A 15,175-nucleotide genomic window follows, 5' to 3' on the forward strand; every position below is an offset into this window, starting at 1 on the left:
CATTTGTCTCGCAGCCTCCATCATTCGCTTACCCTGCGATATCCCCGTGCAAGAAAAAGAATGTATAGAGGAGCAGGAAAAGCACCTATGTTTGTACGTTTGGTAATTTCCGTTTTGGCGTGCAGCAGCGCTTGTTTGTTTCGGGTCCGTATAGATATGCTTCGAACTCTGGTCGGCGTTCGTTGTCGGCTATGTTCATCGTGACTGCAGTTTCTTATCTCAAGAACCCCTGCGCTGAAAGACTCAATAGTGGATTAATGCCCACTAGTGTGTTACGAGCTCGCCGGAGTAAATGAACGTTCGGATGGAGTGATTGACTCGAACGAGCCGACGTTCGTGGGGTATGCGGTCGTGACTCGTGAGGCCACTATGGTTGACCTGCAAGGCGTTGACAGGACAGGTATACGGCTTCATTGAGCAACAAACTGACGTAATGTTGTGGTGGCAATTTGTTTTTGCTTTGGCGGGGATGTCGGGTTAAGTTTCTTATTCGCGATTCTCCGCGCGGCGATATTCCGGTCGCCTGACGTGTAGTGACGGCGTATAGTGCGGCGCATGTGTAGTAAAATAAACGCTTCACTATTGGGCGGTTTTTTTTCCTTTTTCTTTTCTTTTTCTTTTTTTATAGAGTAAATGGGTGACGGCGTGGTGGTTTACGCGGCCATATGTGTGAGCTGTATTAGTGTACAGGTCTTTGCATTAAATCTGAGCAGCAGTATGTGCCGAAGGTTCAGGGGTTCTTCCAAACTGTGGACCGCGTAATATATATAGTGTAGCTTGTCGCGCGACTGGCCGCTCGAGGAACTTTGCGTGTATTCGCGGTCTTCTTTCGCACTCGGAAAAAACACTTTTACGTAGCACGTATTGAGCAACAGAAAGCTGTATCGGGAGTTTTTCATGCCGCTCTACAAATTTCTCATAGACGCTTTTGCTCTGAATATTTGAGAAGTTGATTAATTAGTAACTAATTATGCAATTAAGCAAAATAAAAAAAAATAACCTGACTTGCACCAGGTGACGGCAAACAACATTACCTTGGATCTGTCCAGCTTCGTGGCACTTGCATATTTTTAAATTTTGGCACAAATTGTGTGGGACACATGGTTTATTAGAGCCAGACAGTGCCCGTGCCATAGGGAAAACGTTAAATGTGCTTTTTTTATACGTGTGCCCGCTTCCGCTTCTTGTTTTACATACATACATACATACATACATACATACATACATACATACATACATACATACATACATACATACATACATACATACATACACACATGCATACATACATGCATACATACATACACACAAACATACATACACACATACATACATACATACATACATACATACATACATACATACATACATACATACATACATACATGCATGCATGCATGCATGCATACATACATACATACATACATACATGCATACACACATGCATACATACATGCATACATACATACACACAAACATACATACATGCATGCATGCATACATACATACATACATACATACATACATACATACATACATACATACATACATGCATACATACATACATACATGCATACACACATGCATACATACATGCATACATACATACACACAAACATACATACACACATACATACATACATGCATGCATGCATGCATACATACATACATACATACATACATACATACATACATACATACATACATACATACATACATACATACATACGGAAACGTGTACTTGTTTATCTGTCTCCTGTGGCCGCTTTCGCCGGCTGACAAGTGTTAAACGTTATTGCGCCGCGCAGGACGCGCCTGCATGAATCGGAAGTTTCTCGATTGTCAGCTTATAGCGGCGTTATCCGCGCAAACGGAGGAGGCCTTCAACCGTTCCCGTTCCTTGTAAGCACCGTTGCAGGTTTGCTCTATGGTCTCGGTTGTTCGCACGTGAAGGGCGGTTGTTCGCATGTGAAGGAGAAAGCGAAGGCGGGCTACATCTCAGCACGTCTCAAGGACCGGGTCGTTCACATTTGCATGCTGTCGCGTGCGCGCGCCGAGTTTGTACATCAGCGGTGTCATGTGCCGCCGCATCGTTTACTCGAGAAGTGCGTTCACGGAAACCGTAGAGCGCAGTGAGAATTATTCGCGCCACTAACGTTTCTTGTCTCGTGTATGGCAGCTATACTGCTCTAATTGGCTTTCCCGAGCACTGGAATTTGAAGATGACGAGTATTGCATAACAGTGTGGCGTCGATCATTTGAACGAGTTGTTTTTGAGACGTGCACAACGAACGGCCACTCGAATGAACGAGGGAAGAAAATCACGTGGCAGACCGTCTGCCTTCGGGCACGCACGCACGCGCGCCCCAGAGGCACAAACAGACAGACGCGAGTACGCGCATCTCGAAATCAGGATATCTGGGTGGATGGTACTTGTGCGAACACGGTGGTGTGTCCGTTCAGTCGCGCAACACTTGTTGCTGGCCTGCAGTGGCCGTTCCACGTCTGGTCGCAGTCTGTGGAGTGTAACGGCCGAGCACCGCGCTCGCGATGCGCGTTGTATGCGGCTCCTCTTCTCCCAATGCTCGGGCAGCTGGCGGCGCTGCGCGCAACCGCACCGCGCGGAACTGTGCCGCTGCGCGACGTGGGGCCCGCGTGTGCAAGGGCGCTCGCGCGGACGCGCCCATCTCGTCCGTGGGAAGCTGCGCTCCCCCCCACCCCGCGGCCCGCGGATAACGACCGTTCCTCGCTGTCCGGGAGCTCGGTGCGTGCGAGCGGTTGCCTGTAGACTTTCCGCGTGCGCCCGGATTGCCCGCGGCTATGCACACGCCTCCTTCTGCAGCCATGTATATGCGGACAGTGGCCGCCGAACCCGTTAGACGTGCGCGCGCGCGGGATGCCCAATAAGTGTACGCGCTATTGTCTCCGCCACGCTATTGTCTCCACCCTCGCAGTCTTCGCTATACGGAAAATGCGAACGCGGGGAATCGAAGGTGTTCCTTGAGCTGTGTCCAGTCTACGCCGTTCGTCTGCGGTCCGTGCCTAACTAAATTGTTCGCGTGTCAGGGAAGCGTGGCCCCGTCTGTTCTTGTTCTGTTTCGTTTCATTCCTTGGACGCGCGTGCCGTTCCTTCGGGAGAGCGCTAAAAAATTTGCCAATCCAGGAACCGCTCGCCGGCTCGCAACTGCCGGAGCGCCGTGTTTTGGCATATTGGTTGTGTCTCGTGCAAGCATTCCTGGATCTCTCCGATTAATGTGTTCCTGAAAAGGATCGAGCCTCGTAAATGCGCGGATCGGCGAGTGTTTTGTGTGCATGCATTGTCTGTGCGTCCAAGAAATGAGAGATTTTATTGTGTGCTTTGTTCGTCGTATCCGCCTGCAGCTAAGAGCTTTGCCCGTCTATGATATCCAGCTGTTACAGCCGCTAACTTATATTTACGACTCTCTGCATGAATCGAATGCCTCAGTGATGGTTATGTTTCCGTCGTCTACGTGTATGCTTTCTCTCTCTCGTCGCTGTTTGTTTCCGGAGTGAATATTAGTACTCGCCAAATTTGATGTTTGCTTCTCCATTTGGACCGTTCCGGACGAACCACTCTTGCGTTGTACGCTGAACATATGCTTTTCATGTGTTTGCCCTCTGGCTCCATAGTGTGCTGAAGAGAACGCAGAGAACCGAGAGGCTACGCCTGTTCCGCAATCTTAGCTATTTGCGTCATAGGCCCAGAATCCCACGGTTTGATAAAGGATACAGTAGTTATGGCAGCGTACCTCGATGTACAGTATAAGTAAGCGTTTGCGTCTGTTCCGAGCAAACGGACGGGACAAGTGCATAGGGTGGTCAACAGCTTTGCGATACGAAAGATCGCACAATAACAGTAGGCATGTACGTACCGCGCTATGGAGGAGCTGACCGTTGTAACCGAATTGCGGGGGAAAAAAATTCTACGTACCTTTTTTTCGGTTTTAAACTAGAGTGAAAGAGAACCCTTTATGAAAGGCAGAGATTTTAGCCGGCGTTCAGACGTCGCTGACATGCTACTCTGCATGGAGAAGGGAATTGGGGAGAGAGAGAGAGAGAGAGAGGCGCAAAAAAAAAGGAATAAGTTAAAGAAAAATGGGCACTGAGTTTTCTGACTTATGGGCAACGGCGGGCTCCGGTGAAGTCCTTCAGTGTATGCGCCGTCCCACAATGAGGTGACAGAATTCGCTGCGTGTAAGGCACTATCGCTGCTATCACCCAAGCCGCCTCAGTTTCCAAGCCATTTCTGCAGTCCCTACGTCGGCGCGTGCGCTGTATACAGAGTCGTAAGGGGCGTCCTGGTATAGAAGACATTCCTTTTTGTTCGACATTATACTTCTTTTTTTTCGTACTGGGTATAGCGTATTAAGGCCAGATCATTTTCCCGCTGCTATACCGGGCCTCGGCATCACCGTGCTCGTGCATGCAGCCCATGGTGGCAGCCCGGGCAACGGCTCTGCAGCGGCGCAACGCAGGTCTCGGCACGCAATTAACGGTCCGTCGTAAAAATTGCGCACTGGCGCCGTTGCTAGCGCGCTCTCTCCTCGCCCACACGCAGGCACGGCCCGCGCAGTCTTCATTTCCGGCTTTTTCGCCCATTCCCGTCATTTTCTCTCTCTCTCCATCTGAATCGCGCTCGAAAACTTCATTCTCACGTTTCTGTCGATTTTGTTGCTTTGCGTTGAGCTCTTTGTCTTATTATGCTCTACATCTCTTCTTTGTGCGAGCCAAGTAAAGCTGTTGCCGAGCGACCACACTTAGTTTTTTTCCGTCGGCCATGTGGCCTATTCTTTTCTTTTTTCTTCTTTTTTTTTACTTTTCGTTGGCGAAGTGAGAACAAGCCAACAGTGCATCTACTCCGCCGCCACCCCTCTGTCGTCCTAGCTTCGTGTGTATGCGGAGCAGTTGCTTGCGCGCCGAACATTTGGTGTCAGCTTTTCAGGTTTGCCAACTCTGTCGTGACTTCGCGAAGTTGACGCGGTTTGGCTAGTTGCGCCTTCCTAAACCCGTACTCGGTGCTTAGTAAGGATGCAACATTTCTCAGCGTGTACCTTGTCCGTAATAAACCGCGCTGCTTGCCCCGCCATGGCGTTTGAGGCATATGCACATGTACGCCAACGGCCGGTAGTGGTAGTGTTATCAGTAGAGCAAGATGAAGAAATAAATTTTTAATAGAGCGCAGTCTCGTCACGGAACGTGTAGGAGTTGGGGGTTGCCTTGCAGACGAAAGCGCAGCACTTGATTTTGTACTTGCTTATAATGCCTTTACAGAACTGGCAACGTGACGTACTGTATTATTAAACCGGTGAATTAGCTCAGAAAACCTCGGCAAAACATTTTTTTTACCGCTGGCGGGACAGTATTTATTCTTCTTCTTTTTTATTCAGATCACTGAGCGAGCCTCACTGGCGTGATTGTGATTGTTAAAGAATCTTTTGGAATTGTTTGCATGGCTCACTGACGAATTCTTTTTAATCCTATTTATTTATTTATTTATTCAGCAAAAACGTATGCATTCACAGGGCTGATTTTCGCCGGTGCTTGCGCTAATCGAGTTGCGCAATATTGAGTGCAGCACGGCCGCTGAGCTCAGCGGCATGCGCTCAGCCCATGCCGCCGAGGGCATGCAATTTGCGCGATTAAAGTTCTGGTGTTCCTACGTATTATATACAGGGTGTTCTTTATTGTTCTTTAAGGTTGCGCACATGTTTCAGAAATCGCCTGTGGCAGACTGCATGCTCTTGCTCGTTGTTGATGAGACTTGCTCGACACACCGCGTTGTTCCATTACCCACTTAACAAATCAATATTTTACTAGTCAATTGTTTTGAAATAAGACGAAATTTTATTACCCGATATAATATATTTACAACGTAGAACAGATGAGGAGGCCCTATAGCCATTGACTGCACTGTGACCCGTTGTATAAATAACTAAATAGATCAGTTAGTTTCTTGGATCTCGTAATTTAGAATTGCTAAATTGAAAGCGCTCAGCACTCGAGGCGCGCCCGTTGAGTAAAATGCTGAGCTATATCGCGGTTTTGGGATATTCATCTCTGAAATGTGCCCCGCATTGGTTTCGCCCCGCATTGCGCGAGGGAGGCTTTTGCGGCCGTGATTCCGCGGTCTCTCTGCAGCCAGCGCGTTTAACTGGCAGTTAGCATAGCGCCAAGTCATCATTTTACAGGTTTGCAGCTTCGAGGCTTGGAAGACTCTCAAGTACGTACTGAGCGAAACGGACGATATCGTCCTGCTCGTATGCGAACCTGGGACGACGTGTGCGAGGTCTTGCGTGGCTTCGGTCCGTCATGTACGGTCCAAATGGGATCGACGCGAGGTTGCTGTCACCAGGTGCACCCCCTTTTTCCCCCCATTTTCGCTCCGCCAGTGCAGGGTAGCGGCCTGGTTTGCTACCCCGCATTAGTATAGCACGTCCTTAGGGAGCATTACGTCACGCAGCCAGCTTTAGCAAGCGATGCTCCGTGACTCCTCAGCGGTGGCACAACACGTGACTTCCTGCGTCGAGATCATGGAGCAAGAATCGAAATTTGCTGAGACGGATTGGTTCCCAGTAGCTATGCCAGTGTAATTTTTTACGGTGAAGCTGTCTATTAGAAGAAAAAAAAATGTGACCGAGATGTTGGCAAAAACCAGATCATCATATATGTGGGCCGATCCGGGTGATAGTGCAGAAAGGGTCCAAGCTCAAGGGCACATACCCCTGTGGGATCGGGGACCTGTAACGCGCCCTTGAACTACTTTTGTCACACGTGGGACCCAAAGAGCTAGGTAGGCCCAAGCACAAGGGTAAGAATAAATGTTTTTTTGAAAGAATGTTTTGTACTTTTTTTCAAAAAGGACTGATAATTAAACAAATTATTGGTGCCAACCGCGCAAACGCGCTAGTGCCACTGCATGCTCCCGCGTTCGTCGTCGTAGTCGTCGTCACAGCTGGCTCCGTTGCCGCACATCATTCCAGCGTAGAATTTCAGTTGTGTCGTTGCAAGGGAGAGGCCGCGTTTTCGGGGCGGTATGAGCCATTGCTTAAGGGGGTGTGGGCCATTCATTGTCTTAAGTGACAGACGCATTAATAAGAGAGTTGATAGGCGAATACATGTGCGTACCTATATCGCCACGATGACCACAGATTAGGACAATAAACATGTTCGTACCTTTGTTCAATATTCTGGGTCACCTATGTGTCGTGCGCTAAACAGCTTCGCTGGTGATGCGCAGTGGAATGGCACTGAATATTTTATTCGGTGCTGCCCTGCCGTGGCTCTGTCTGCAGAGCGGGAACACTAAAACCAACCGCGAACGTTGACGTGTGATCACGTGTGGGGCCACCAAGTTGGCTTCAATCGCGTTGCGGTATGCCCCTTCCTGTCATTTGCCTTCCTCCATGTTTGGGGCGTCTGAAGGTTGAGATACTGTGGTGGAGCGCTCGGGAAGGACAGCCCTGCTGTTCTCCCTCCGCCCTCTCCCCTTGCGGCGGCTGCTGTTGGAGAGGGCTCCGGCAGCGTGAGAGTCGCAATCCACGCCGGCATTCGCGCGCCCCTGGAGACAACACGCACATGACCAATCGGCTTATGCGTATATGTATCGCCACCCATACTACCGCTTCAGATGGGCTGGGTTCGGTTCTTTACGAAATGCTGCCCAAATATTCTCACTGCAACAATGAAATGACACGCCTTCGAGCGCATCATTTCTTTCATAAAGCAAATAGCTCTCTAGAAAGAGATCGACTGTTCGCTTACATCGGCAATCATCGTCGTTAGTTTCTGCTCAGTTGTTTTGTGCCAACGCTCATCGGTTGAAAGCCGTGTCTCGGGCACTCCTGAGCAGTCCGCGGGACGGCAACTCAAGTGAGCGCCGGCGCATAATTACGCGCAGACTCGAGGAAAGGCTGAAGCTGAGCACTCTCACGTAATGTTAGAGATAAATTTATACCCACGTGCGCGCATTTCAACGGTCGAACAGAGTTTCGTTATTGAAACTGTTCTCGCTTGGCGCATATAGCTGTTTCGAAACTGCGGCACAGATGACTCGGCGCCGCCTACGCCATTCGCGTGAGGCGAAACTGAACGCAAAACTGAACGCGAGTTTCGAACAACGACCTCCCACCGCGCCCCAGGGCTGCACTCTGCGTACTCTACTATTAACCCTCATTCCTTCTGTCTATCTCGCTTGCCCTCCCCCAGTGCTGAGTCCAACCTCTCTCGAGTCTCGCGCTAGGTTTCGGCGCGAAATAAAGAAAAGGGTCTGTTTGATTGGTTTTCTTCGATAGTAACCAACCACGCCAAATGAGTGAATGAAAATAGTGTTTCGAAGGAGTACTTTCCAAGTGTATAAACTGATTCAGTGTTGTTGTTTAGTGTCTCTTTAACGCTTTCTGAAACCTGCACTGCACTGAACACCCGAGTGTTACTGCTCGTAATAAATGCGCTCTCTGTCACTGCTTCGCGCTTTGGGCGGAATTCGAGCGCGCGCGCGCACGCGCGTGTGTGTGTGTGTGTGTGTGTGTGTGTGTGTGTGTGTGTGTGTGTGTGTGTGTGTGTGTGTGTGTGTGTGTGTGTGTGTGTGTGTGTGTGTTTTAAAACCGCTAAATTTATTGCGTAGACGTGGTTCGCCCCGTAATGTTCCCGTTATGGGTTGGTGTGGGTTGTGCAGCACGGTATATATTCTTGGCTATATGGGGGTGCGCACGGTCGCCCTTTTTCACCGTGTTGCCACCGCAGTGTTGTCATCGTGCAAAACGGGTAGACTGAGAAATAAAGCGCTCGAAGCAGGGAGAGAAGGCGCCCGCCCCACATAGCTTGGGCGACGAGAAAAGCGCGTGCCTCTCTCGGGGCGGGATGCCCGACTCTTCTTTGTTTCCTCCCCCCCTCTTTTTTTCCCTTTCTTTTGCGTGAGCGAACAGACGGTGAACCTCGAGCTTGGATGACCGATGTGGGACGGGCGGGTGGTGGAAGTATTCAGTTGCTTACTGCTGCCGTGTACAAGTAAACGTGTCGCTGCAAGGGCGGCAGCTCCTGCAGACTCGTGTGCAGTGTCGTGGTGCGCGTTTTGGCGCTTCCAGCATATAGGCGCACGACCTTTCGGCGCTGCAACGCCGTCTGCGAACCCGCGAGCACTGCTGCCGCCATTGTGACGCAACTGATGGCGGGGGCGTTGCGTCACTGGTTCCACAAATCGCGTTCTAGGGTTCCCCGTCCGTCTCGCCAACCCCGTTAACGAAGGCGAAACGGGTAGCGGGGGTGTTGGCGCGCGACCCACTTGACGCGCGGAGGTGCTGCGAGCTGTAGGCGCGCGTTTCGTTCACTGATGCAGCCGCGGCTCCGTCGAGACCAAGCACTGTTTCGTCGTATATCGCCGTTAAGGCAGCGTCTCCGCTTTCCTTCACTCTCGCCTTACTCCGCTCCGTCTTGACGCAACTTGTTTTATGCGCTTCCTATTTCGTGATACCGGAGCGCAGAGTAAAACAAGAAACGCGTATTGAAGAAGCACCCACGATGAAATATGGGGTGCGCCGCGGTCTTACGTCAATTCTGGCTGCGTTTTTGACGGCCCTGCGTCGCAGGTTATGTGGTGACGAATGTCGTGACGACGTGAAACCTCTTGTAACGCAAGGTACCGCAAGGTACCTTGCGCAAGGTAACGCAAGGTAACGCAAGGTACGCAAGGTACGCAAGGTACGCATATGTAACGCAAGGTACGCAAATGTCCCTGGCAATATATTCCGTATCTTCCGTAAAGGTAATTTGGTTTTGTCTTCTCCAACGCCAAACTTGTGTGCACATGACAGGATCCCCTCCTCCGTAAAGTTTATTAAAAAAAATTATCTTACGAAGCAAATCTAGCTTTTTCTCTTCCTGAGCCTGCATTATACCTAGACTATGAACAGCGCTGAGCGTTGCTCGCACAACCCTTAGTGAAAGGCGCACTCTCGACGAAAGGGGGCCGCGGCATTCAGCGCGCGCAAGTCACGGCGTTGCTGCAGCGACGAGCCCCCGCGCTCCAGCGACGCTTACCGGTGGAACTGTCGAGGAGGCTCATTTATTGCTAACCGTATAGTCTTTGAGTTCTGAACTTCCCCCAGCGCGCTGGCATCGCTGCTTTTCTCTCTCTCGTCGTGCCGAGCAGCTGCAGCCGTCCGGCGCTGGCACACACCCGTCTGGCGCAGCCGGCGACGCCGCCAATGTCGTTCGTCTTGACGCGCGCGCCGTGGCAGCGCTGTCACTGGCCTTCTCCTTGGGATGCCCGCTCGCGCCGTGTCGTTGTCGTCGCGCTAGAGCGCCAAGGTCTCTTGGCCGCCGCCCCGGCAGCGAGCTATGGCGCGCGCGGCGGGCACTTTTCCCACCAAGGAGATGAAGCATCGCGGCCTCTCTCTCTTTCCACGTTCCCCTCTCCTCCGCGCCGTCGACTCGCGGCGCGGATATGACGCCTGTTGTGTGTGTGTGTGTGCTGGTCCTCCTCTGCCGTTTTGCCGATCCGCCTTAAATATATGTGTGCGCACACGGACTTCAGCTGGCGGCGGCAGCGATGCGTCTCAGCCCATCGGCAGCACGGCTATAAGGGCCCAGCGTTTGCTCGGGATACGTCTCGGGCTGTGTGCTGGGCGAGAATTAGTGTTCTGGCTCCGGGAACGCGGGTGAAGCGCTAGAGCATCGAGGAGGGCAGGGTTGACGCACCCTGGATGTCGGAATGACACCGTGACAATTGATGCATCTCACGGTCCGAGGAGCATTGGCCTGCTACCTCGCCGCCGCACACGCTGTAATTTCGGACGGTCATCGGTTGGGTCAAGAAGATGCGCAGCATTGCACGACCGTGTTTTCGGACGTGACTAGGCGATAGAGGAGGTATACGGGAGTTCGCGAGTCATTTGTAGCGTAGGAAATCGAAGCAGCGGTCAATAAATATTTGGGGTGCTACATAGTGACTTACGTAGTTTTTGAAAAAAAAAAGAAAAACAGGTTGGTTGTGTTCTCGCACCATGGCGACAGAAACTCCGGTCTTCCTTCTGTTTGTCGTTTGCTTGAACAAACAGGCTTCGAAAATGAAAAGAGGGTTGCTTATCATGGATGCGGAAATCAGTTCAGACTGAGTTCAGGCTAACGAGAAATACCGAGACGAAGACGCTGCTCAGCGATTGGAACGCGATACTCGGACCGCATGGCTGCGTGCGCTTTTTTTTTTTTAGACACCGGAGGGTGCTGGCGGCACCGAGCTGATGCATAGTGGCAACCATGAAAGTGCGAGCCTTTGTGACACATTATGACTGCATTTGGTCTCCCCAGCGTTCACCCATCGGTCTCCGGTGGCGCGTAATGTGCCGTCGTTAATGCGGTTTTATTATCGCGTTTCAATCGCACAACACTGTACAAGCGCTTATGATGTCAATTCTTTCTTTGTCCTTGTCTGTCGCGCTACCCTTAATTCATAATAAATCAATACTAACTTGCCTGAATGTCAACGTTGCTGATGATAGAGGTCATCACCTATATTGCGGAAAGCGAATGAGTGCAAAATTTTTGTATTTATAGACACTTCCGAGTTTTTCGTTTCGACTTCAGTTTCTGCTGAAGTGGTACTGTTTACGGTGATGTGTAGTGTACAAAAGCTGAGCTAATGTATTGCAAGCTGACCCTCGCCAATATGCCTCGTATAAGGATAACAGTTGTTTTCTATATGGCCTCTAAGCGTCGAGCTTGTTTCGATAGCGATGTAAAATGATAATCAATTTGCATACTACGCACGGTCGCACGGCGTAAACAAGATATATCGTACTTTTGTTTGATGTAGGTAAATTTAGCCTGCCTTTGCTTATGTTCCCCACGGTAGTGATTGAGGGCCTCTCGCACTGGCACCACGACAAGGGTGAAAGTCTGATGTGAATGCCAAGAATCCTCTGCACGTTAGTTTAGAGCACTGGTAAGCTTTCAGCCAATACAGGGAAACCGTGTACTACGCGTTATCCTCTTCGCGCAAACGTAAACCTAACTGCCTAGCGAATGATTCTGAAGTGATGTGGACTTCGTTAGTTGTACTATATGCAATACGCCTAGAACCCACACCTAGAACCCACAGCCGCATGCCTCATGCGGCCGCGCCTACATGTTACTGCAGAACACACACACACACACACACACACACACACACACACACACACACACACACACACACACACACACACACACACACACACACACACACACACACACACACACACACACACACGCACACACACAAAGAAAACAGCGCGTGCGCGTTTTTTGTGCACGTGTGATTTGGCAAATGCTCGAATGTTAACCGACGCTCTTCTTGCGTTTTTGCAGCTTCGGCAAGCGGTCCGTAGGCGCGGGCCGCCGCGTCAACGAATGCCTAATCCTGGAGCCCTCCGAGATGGTCGTGGTGAGTACTCGCAGCCTAATTTCTTGCCTGCATCGTTCGCTCGTCGTGACCATACACGCAGGCGGCGCATCGTCGTATGCGTCCCCTGCCCTGTCCCTCGTAAGTCACTGTCCCGTGCCGCACTGAAAATGCGCAAGTACTTCGCAGCGCCATGCTAAGGAGTCTTTGCGCATTGGATGTCCCGCGTGCGCCAATGTGCTGCTCCCAAAGTGCCCTTACTCTGGGGTTCCCTGTGGTCGATCAAGCGTCTGACCTTCTTCAAAGGGACTCTGTTATGTGGGGCAATCTGGAAGTTACTCTTGCTTGCCGCCCATATTGCCCCCCCCCCCTTTTTTTTTTCTTGTTTGCATTCGGACACTTCGTGCCTTGCAGAATTTGTGAATGGGCCGGTTAAGGGTCTCTGGCCCGCATCGCCGCGCGGGAGGAAGCTGGAGTCGAAGGGCGATGGCGTCATCTCAAGCCTCCTCGCCCCCCTCGAAGAAGCAGCGGCCCAAAAGCTGCACTACGCGCGGCACGCGGTTACCAAGGCCACAGTTTCTGTGCGCCGTGCGTCTACACGCCCAGCGCGTGACTCACGTTACGTCACCGTGACGTGGCGCAGGTGCCTTGATGCGCTGGCGCCCACGTTGCTTAGCAGTTCCCCCAGTTGGCGGACGCCTCGCCAGGCACCGATCTCATTTGTTCCGAAGTTTCGTAACAGGAGTTCGCTAGTAATTTACCGGAGAAATAGCCCTCGGCAAGAAGGGCGGCTTTGTTACTTTCGGGCGCTTGATGGGGTTCTGAAGGATGCTGAGGTAGAAACACGTTTGTTGCGCGGCTATAGACAAGCAACATACAGGCAAAGTGGTAATACTAGATGCGCCGAAGGCCGATTTCTTATTGCCGTTTTTGGATCCTCAGCGCCAGTGGTACTTGTTACCTTGCATCAGGTTGCAGAAAAGCTTGGGTTCGCGAATGTCGTAACAACCTAGTCTGGCCGTGACAAAACCATGGGGAATATATATATATATATATATATATATATATATATATATATATATATATATATATATATATATGAAATGCAACTAGGGATAGTTGTCATGGTCGCTTTGACCTCCGCCTGTATTCCGGCAACGATGTCTTATTGTTACAAGGACCGTAAGCAACTTTCGCAAGAGGCCCGCCTCCGACGAAAGAACGTTAAACGTAGGTAAGGGCAAATGAGGTGGTCCATAGTGTTAAGAATCAGTTTACTTGCACATTTTTGCTAGGAATGTGGTTGCTAAAGCTTGTGCAAACAGCCCGTGCCCTGTCGGCGGAACTTTTCTGTATAGTGAACAGGCCAGTAGTTAGAATATCCAACAGAAAACTACTATCATGCCAGCGGGTTGCTATGCTTGGAAAGTGAATGATCTGTCTGTTTTATTTGTGAATGTCGAGTGCCTTGTCGCAACGGGTTTTTCGTTGCTACTGATGATGACTGATTGATATTCCCTTTGAAACGGGGCGGTGAGAAATTCCTTAAAACTTCTATATCTACTTTGTACCGTCACCTATGCGGGTAACGGATCCGGTCCTATCAATCTCTTCCCTGATGTTTTTTCTACCAATACTCTGAACGCCTCGTGCTATCTCGCTGCTGATCGGTAATGCTTTCATTCACTTTAAATCCTAGCGCTTCTTGAAGGCGTACGTTACCTACGGGTCTCGCTGGGTGGATACATTCGCATTTCATTAGGATGTGCCGAGTTGTCTCCGTATTTTTGCTGCAGCAAACAAATGCCACATGCTGTTGCGAACACTTGCTCCGGTTTGTTTTTGTCCTTAGGCAATCCGCGCTCGAGCCTCAAACATCAAGGCACTGCCCTTTAATTGTGTTTTCGTACAGATTTTCCCCCTTCTAATTTCTTTCTTGCCATTCTCGTAAATCTCTACGGTCTTTCTGGTTTCTAGCCTTTGCATCAAATTTACTGTCTCTGTTTCTCTCGTTTTCTGATGGCTCCCGGTTGTTTACTTACACTTTCAACTACCCCGTACTTGGTTGCCAACTTTCTTGACCCCTTCCTACTTCCTGCTCCGCATGACAAGCAGCGACACTGGGTGACCGTGACCCTCGATTGTCAGCGAATTAGGCCAAGCCGTCACGTCCGCAGCGCTCAAGAAAACGATGCTTTCTATAGATATCTTCGTTGTGTTGAATGAGCTCTTTTATAAAGACATTCACTCTCATTATCTTCTTCAGTTTGCCATGGCGTAGCGCGCATATCGTGCAGTCATCGAGGCTATAACGCCATCGGAAGGCATAGCGAAAACAATCCGTGTAATTTTGCAGCGCATTCGAACAGCCTGTTTGCGTAAAAAGAATTGCTCTTCCACGTGGCAACTTGTTACAGGAAATCTAAAAAGGAGCTTCCCTCACCCGCCTGAGTCGGACACGTATGCGTTAGTCTGCCGCGTGCAGCTTCTCGCGACTCGCTTTCGTCGTTGACTGCTCCGAAAGGCTAAACATGTTAATAAAAAATAAGCAGGCCTGCGGGGGCCATATGCACAAGACGTAGTCGCAAATGTTATTAGTCTTTTTTTGCCCGGTTATTTTGTGCGTGCGCGCTTTTAAACTAGCCGCGCGTGTTTTTGTTTTTGTTTTTTCCTGTCGTCGCATATTTACGCCGGAAGGATGAAATGGCCCGCGATTGTCCCCCTATATAGCCCGCTCTGCGAACGCCGTCCTTGACGCGCGCCTCTTATCTGTGTGGG

At 50.4% G+C, this 15,175-nt stretch overlaps 1 protein-coding gene across 5 annotated transcripts in view; it reads left to right on the top strand.

Moving 5' to 3' along the window:
* Positions 1 to 15,175, top strand: part of LOC139052213 (rap guanine nucleotide exchange factor 2-like) — a 784,545-nt gene that overhangs the window by 519,551 nt on the left and 249,819 nt on the right. For all 5 annotated transcript variants that reach the window (XM_070529294.1, XM_070529299.1, XM_070529298.1 and 2 more), the window contains one exon: positions 12,364 to 12,439. In XM_070529294.1, the coding sequence (XP_070385395.1) occupies positions 12,364 to 12,439 (76 nt within the window). The remainder of the gene's footprint in view (positions 1 to 12,363; positions 12,440 to 15,175) is intronic.

Source organism: Dermacentor albipictus, unplaced genomic scaffold, assembly GCF_038994185.2.
Source record: "Dermacentor albipictus isolate Rhodes 1998 colony unplaced genomic scaffold, USDA_Dalb.pri_finalv2 scaffold_20, whole genome shotgun sequence".
NCBI lineage: Eukaryota > Metazoa > Arthropoda > Arachnida > Ixodida > Ixodidae > Dermacentor > Dermacentor albipictus.